Genomic DNA, 6,538 nt, shown 5'->3' with positions numbered 1-6,538 from the left:
ATGCTCTTTGGGAGCTGGGCTGACAGTTCCTTTATCCCTTTCACCGTCAGGTCAGATGTGGTCAGAAGCTGGGTGTGTGGTTTGCAGGGGCTGGGGTGTGCGCTAAAACCAGGGATGAGCAGGTCACCGAAGTAGAGCAGAGAATGGGCACGTAGGAGTTCACTGAGGGCACAAACTTGAGCATCAAATGTGAGGTCCTTTCCTTGCTGGTGTATATGGTGCAGTTCTGGCCTATTCCCTGAGACCGCACTGCCAAGGTTGCCCCAGCCAAAACCATCGCATAGTTCTTATATAAATAACCTTTTAGCACTCAGTCAAGGAATACTGCCTCATCAGCGTGTGACAGCCCACAAACTGGGCCACTCTTTGTTTGGGTATCTCGCACAGTGGTCTATTCAGCACAATTGCAAATTTGAACATTCCTGTGTTGTGGAGCTGGAATTAAACTTTGACGCTGCATTTAATTGAGGTTGACTTTCAACAACAGATTATTTTTAGACTTCTGTTGTGGCTGGTTATTATGCGGGAATTGGACAATTTGAGATAGTCCATTGGCTGTGAAACCGATTGGGACGTCCTGAGGTGTTGAAAGGCGTCTTTGTTTTTATATAGGGACGCATCAGGAAAGGACAAACAGAAGAGGGCACTAACTAAACTCATTTCTCTCCTTTGTCCAATGCTGGGGGATTGCTTTACGTATATGGATCCAGAGTGAGAGCAGTTGGACAGAGCCGGCAGGGCGGATTGGTTACCTGACGAGACGGAAAAGTTGCTGAACCTGTCCAACCAGGTCCGACTCATTACAAAACCGTCATGGGGATGGGTGGTTGGAAGAGCAGCTTCTAGCCCCATTGAAAGTTCCCCCACCCCCTGAACAAACACCTTCGCTACCGGCCTGCCGACAGCAGGGAAAAGGCAAGCAGTCACTAAGCGGAGGTGCCAGGGTTACCTGGTGGCAACAGCACACGGTGTGTTGGAGGCGACGTTATAATGTCAGGGACAGGTAAAGACAATGGGATTTCATGAGCTTCACGAATTCACTCATTCCTCAGTGAAACTGGCGTTAAAGTGCATGCGAGCAATATTGTGGGGATCTACCAGAGAGAGCGAGAGAGAGAAACGGAGGGCAATTTAGTCAGAAACCTTCCCCTGACGTGGGGAGGTTCGATTTATCGCTGACTTGTGCGAGGTTTCGTTTATTTTTCGCAGTTTGGGATTGCTGCATGCTGACAAAATTCCTCTTAAAGTAACGAAAAATGCCAGGTTAGTTGCGTTCACAGGACGGTGCGGGGTGATCTTAAATAGTGGAAGTTAAACTTTTCAGTGTTACTGTGCCTCACCGAGCAGCCATTGACATGAATGCAGTTGATGTGTCAAACCTCACAACAATACCTTGTATTTATATAGCACCTTTAACTCCATGAAACAGCCCAAACGCTGTGCAACAAAATTTGACACCAAGTCAATGGAGCTGTCAGGCAGATGACAAAAGGATGGTTAATGAGGTGCGTTTTAAAGACTACCATTACAAAGCAATTGAAGGCAGGTTTAGCGAGGAAGTGTAAACTGTTGGCAGTTATAGGCACCGCTGCCCTTACTGGAGTGTTTAAACACGGGATACTGATGGATACCACAGACAGTCCTGTGGATCGTGGAGCTGGAAGAGACAAGGAGAGGCTGAGACGCGACAGGATTTGAAAGCAAGAACTTTATAATGAAAACATTACAAAACCCAGAGCCAGTGTAGGCAGCAAGCATTGAAATCAGATGAGTGGAACAAGACTTAGTGGAAATCAGTGCAGAACGTTCAAATTCCCCAAGGTATGGTTTAGACATGCAGGATGGGGAGAAACCAGGAATACTCTGGAATAGTCGAGTTCAGAGGGACCAAAGGTAGGAATGAGAATTTCAGCAGCTGAACAGCAAAGGTAATGGTGAAGTCTGGTGATGTTTTGGGGTGGGAATAGGTGGTATTAATGATGGTGTGGAAATACAGATGGAAACTCATCTTGGGGTCAAACATGCACCAAATATGTGAACAGTCTGCTTCCAGGAAAAGGGATCAAGCTGGTGGCTGGGGAACAGTGTTTTTTTAAAGAGGATCTGAAGACATTGACTTCAGTCTTCCCAATATTTAGTTGGAAGAAAGTCCTGTTCATCCAGTACTGGTTATGGGATAAGTGGTCTGACAGTGTAGACAGTGAAAGAGTTAGTAGTGTTGATGGTGAGCTGAAGCTAAGTGGTCTTCAGCATACTGGTGTTAACAGATGCTGTGATTAGCGATTTTTGAGAGGATTTGTAGCTCAGGTTAATGGTAAGAATGTAAGCTCGCTGAGCTGGAAGGTTTGTTTTCAGATGTTTTGTCACCACCCCCCTCTCTGACCTATCTCTTTTACCCTACCCTCATCCACCTATCACATTCCCAACTACCTTTCCCCCAGTCCCATTTATCTCTCAGCCCCCCCTTGGCCCACAAGCCTCATTCCTGATGAAGGGCTTATGCCCAAAACATTGATGCTGCTTGATCTGCTGTGCTTTTTCAGCACCACACTATTAACTCATATATTACATGATCTGTTGATTAGTTTTGGTGGTTTTGGTGGTTTTCATGGCTTGATTTTTCTGATTTAATTTTGGTGATTTGCTCTGTAAGATGAATAGCATTGTAGCTGCCTGGTGTTTTGTAGAACATGAGTAAATATGTTGGTTGACTACCATTCAAATTGTTACATAATTCTCAGGTACAAAAGTTATTAACTATGAAGTTAGCAAACAAGGCAGAAGATTAGGATTGGATAACCTGAAATATGGAATATAAAGTTGATATGTTCCTTTGAGACAAAAATAAAACAAATCAAAGAATACAGTCCTGTGAGTAAAAGGAGTTTAAAACTAAAGGCTTTAGACTGATGGGTGGCAGATTTCAAACTGAGATGAAGAGGAAGTACTTCTCTTAACATGTTGTGAATCTGTGGAATTCACTACCCCAGAGCGCTGTGGGCTCCAGGACACTGAATAAATGGAAGTTGGAGGTAGATTTTTCATTACTAATGGATTCAAAGGTTAATGCGGGCAGACGGGTAAGGCCAAGTTGAGATTGGCCATGGTGGTGTGAAATGGTGGAACAGGCTCAAGGGACTGAATTGCTCACTACTGCCCCTAGTTCTTAGATTCTTCAACTAATATTCAAAAGAAAGGCATTTAAAACAGCTATATAAAACCATGAAGCCCTTAGAATGAAAGAGGAAACTATGAGGTGTCCATGTTTACAAATGGGAGTGATAATCAGAATGGAATGGAATGCAATGTCACGTGTACAGAGACATAGTGAAAAGCATTGTCTTGCAAGCAATGCAGGCAGGTAACAGAGTTAAATAGCATAGATAAGTAAATAATAGGTAAACAGTGGCACAAACAAAAACACAGGTACAGGCGAATGTTAAGAGTTTGTGAGTCTATTCAGTATTCTAACAACAGTAGGGTAGAAACAGTTTCAAAACCAGCTGGTGCGTGTGTTCAGGCATCTGTATCTTCTTCCTGATGGTAGAGGTTGTAGAAAAACATTGTCAGGGTGGGATGGATCTTTGAGAATGCTGGTGGCCTTTCCTTGACACCGGACCTGGTAGATGGATTCTATAGATGGAAGGTTGGCCTTTGTGATTATCCGAGCTGAGTTCACCACTCTCTGTAACCGTCTCTGCTCTTGAATGGTACAGTTGCCGTTACAGTTAGTGATAGCCCCATATGTCTGGATGTATCAGTGGAGGATGCTGAACAGTTGTTTGAGATAATTAGAAAAACCATAGCTTCTAAAATGGTTAGAGAGAGCAGGGTGGATAAGTCAGCAGATGCTGAAGACCACACAGTCTAAGATATTTAAAGAGGAAGTAACACAGACACTAAGTGCAATTTTTCAGTTCTTCTCATAACTGTAAACAGTGTTGGCTGACTGGAGAGTCTCACACATAAAACCTGCATATGCAGAGGACAAGCCAGTTATTGTGGTGTCATCAGTGGGCTAAGTCCTGAACTTGGGATAAAAATGACTGAGTGTTTTGAAATGCAGAGAATTATCAAATACAATCGACACACTGTGATGCCATGTTTAATAGATCCCATTTGAAGAAGTGATGATAAAGGCAGATGTATAAATCAAATGCAGCAGAAGTAGTAACGTTCAGAAGTTTTCCAATAAGCATATCACTGAGGTTTATTGCAACAATTCCAGTTTGATAAAAGGGAAATGTAACAGTGTATTTTGAGAGTTCATAGGTGGTCAGGGAACCATGGAGTAGAGTTAATTAACATAGATTTTCTCCAATCAAAAAGTATGGCACTGGAAAAGCACAGCTAGTCAGGCAGCATCTGAGGAGCAGGAGAGTTGACATTTCGAACATAAGCTCTTTATCGGGAATTCCTTCAGGAAAGAACTTGTGCTCGAAACATTGACTGTCCTGCTCCTTGGATGCTGCCTGGCTGGCTGTGCTTTTCCAGCGCCACACTTTTTGACTGATCTCCAGAATCTGCACTCCTCATGTTCTGATAGGTTTGGAAAAAAACTATCTTCCAGGACTTGATTATGGATCAATTTTTGTTCTCAAAGGTTTCAGACTTTGGACCTTGGGAGTACTATTTCTAAATTTTTTGATGAGACAAAATGGGGTTTGGTAAATCATAGACACTTTATTAGAATTTGTATTGGATGTACGTGGAAGTACATTGATTGCAATATGTCATTCAACTCAACTGGTCTTTGGCAGTGTTTGTGCTCCACTTGAGCCTTCCCCAATCCCAGTTTAACAACCTAACCAATTTCCTTCTCTGTGATGTGCTTATTTAGATTCTCCTTAGCTGCATCTAAACTGTTCTCCATTGGCTATTGTACTTTCTATGACAGCAAATTCTTCCTTCTCACCAGTCACTATGTAAATAAATTTATTTTGGACTTGCTTTTTGATTTCTTGGTGACCATTCTCATATAATTGAAGGCTTCGAGCTTATGTTTTTCCCCACAAGTCAAAGAGTAATTATCAAAATGTTTCCCCCAAGGCAAAAGCCACTAACCTATAAGGATAACTTTGACGAAGGAGCAGCGCTGCGAAAGCTACTGCTTCCAAATAAGCCTGTTGGACTATAACCTAGTGTTTGTGATTTTTAACTTTGATAACTTTGAAGTTCTGGTATCATCTTGTAAATCTTTCTTGGACCCTCTACTGTGCCTCTTTCTTTATAATGCAGCAATCAGAACTCCACAAAGTGCTCTAAAGGCAGTATAAAATGAAACTCTGTGGGGTTACTATTTAGAACAAGAGCATAGAATGAGGATGTATATTCATGTTATGACTGAATAGAGAGACCTATGATTTCAATGACATTTCTTTGAATGTGCAACAGGTTACAATATCATAGCCAGAGTTGTTAGTGTAGTCACTCAGCCCATCATGTCTTTACCGACTCCCTGAATGAGCAATTCACTTAATGCTATTCTACCGCCTTTTCCTGTGTAACGCCACACATTTTCCATTAAGATTACAACCGGGTTCCCTTTTGAATGCTTCAATTGAACCAGTCTCCACCACACTCTCAGGCAATGCATTCCATCACTTAACCACTCACTGCATGACATTTTTGCTTTGCTCATATCACTTTTGTTTCTTTTTCCAGTTACTATATCTTGGGTTTTATAAACCATGCCACAGATTATAAAACTAAAGAAATAAGAATTAATTTGTTTATAATAGTGATGAGGGCATGGTTAAGCCTTTCAGCTCACAAAATGAACAACAATATAAAGTTGTTCAGCATGCAGTTTTCAGTGTCCTATTATAAAAAGGATATTAACAATTTCTGCAGCATCAGAAAAACTTGTCATTTGAGATTTAAAATATTCTTTAAAATTATAAAACCATAAAATATAAGAGCCGAGTTAGGCTTTTTGGCCCATCCAGTTTAATTCACCGTTTGATTGTGGCTGTTTCTCAACCCCATTTTGTTGCCTTCTTTTAGTAACGTTTGCTCCCCTACTAATAAAGAAACTCCCTATCTCTGTCATAAATACACTCAATGACTTGGCTTCCTCAGCCATCTGTGGCTATGAGTTCCAAAAATTCACCATCTATTGGCTGAAAACGTTCCTCCTCTTCTCGGGTCTAAAGGGCTATCCCTTCACTTTGAGTCTATGCCCTTGGTCTCTAGTCTGTCCTACGCGTGGAAACATCTTCTCTGCATCCACTCCATCCTGGCCTCTCAATATTCTGTAATTTTCAATCCGATCCCTCTCATCCTTCTAAACACCATTGAGTTCAAACTGATTTCGTTGGTCAAATAGGGAGTGACAATGTTCTCTGCTTAGGAATCAATGGCATCAACTTGAAAAGAAGTGAGAGAGACGAGGAAACATTTGTTTACACATAGGTTCTCTGGAGCATGAATTGTTTTGCTCTGAGGAGTATTTGAAATGAAGACCGTTACATCTTTTAATGGAATAGCAGATGAACACTTGAAACAGAAGAACTTAAAAGGCTTTGGGAAGAATACG

At 41.7% G+C, this 6,538-nt stretch overlaps 1 protein-coding gene across 2 annotated transcripts in view; it reads left to right on the top strand.

Annotated features, from left to right (window-relative positions):
- The first annotated feature begins 710 nt into the window (after nucleotides 1–710).
- Nucleotides 711–6,538, top strand: part of ncmap (non-compact myelin associated protein) — an 86,438-nt gene continuing 80,610 nt past the window's right edge. Inside the window, exon 1 of one of the 2 annotated variants that reach the window (XM_072548364.1) lies at nucleotides 711–1,003. In XM_072548364.1, the coding sequence (XP_072404465.1) occupies nucleotides 991–1,003 (13 nt within the window). In that variant the 5' untranslated portion in view covers nucleotides 711–990. Of the gene's footprint in view, nucleotides 1,004–1,241; nucleotides 1,264–6,538 lie in introns of those variants that run through there. The other variant, XM_072548365.1, reaches the window with a different exon arrangement.

Source organism: Chiloscyllium punctatum, chromosome 27 (assembly GCF_047496795.1).
Source record: "Chiloscyllium punctatum isolate Juve2018m chromosome 27, sChiPun1.3, whole genome shotgun sequence".
NCBI lineage: Eukaryota > Metazoa > Chordata > Chondrichthyes > Orectolobiformes > Hemiscylliidae > Chiloscyllium > Chiloscyllium punctatum.
The sequence above is the reverse complement of the archived record's forward strand: the minus strand, read 5'-3'. Positions and strand labels throughout refer to the sequence as shown.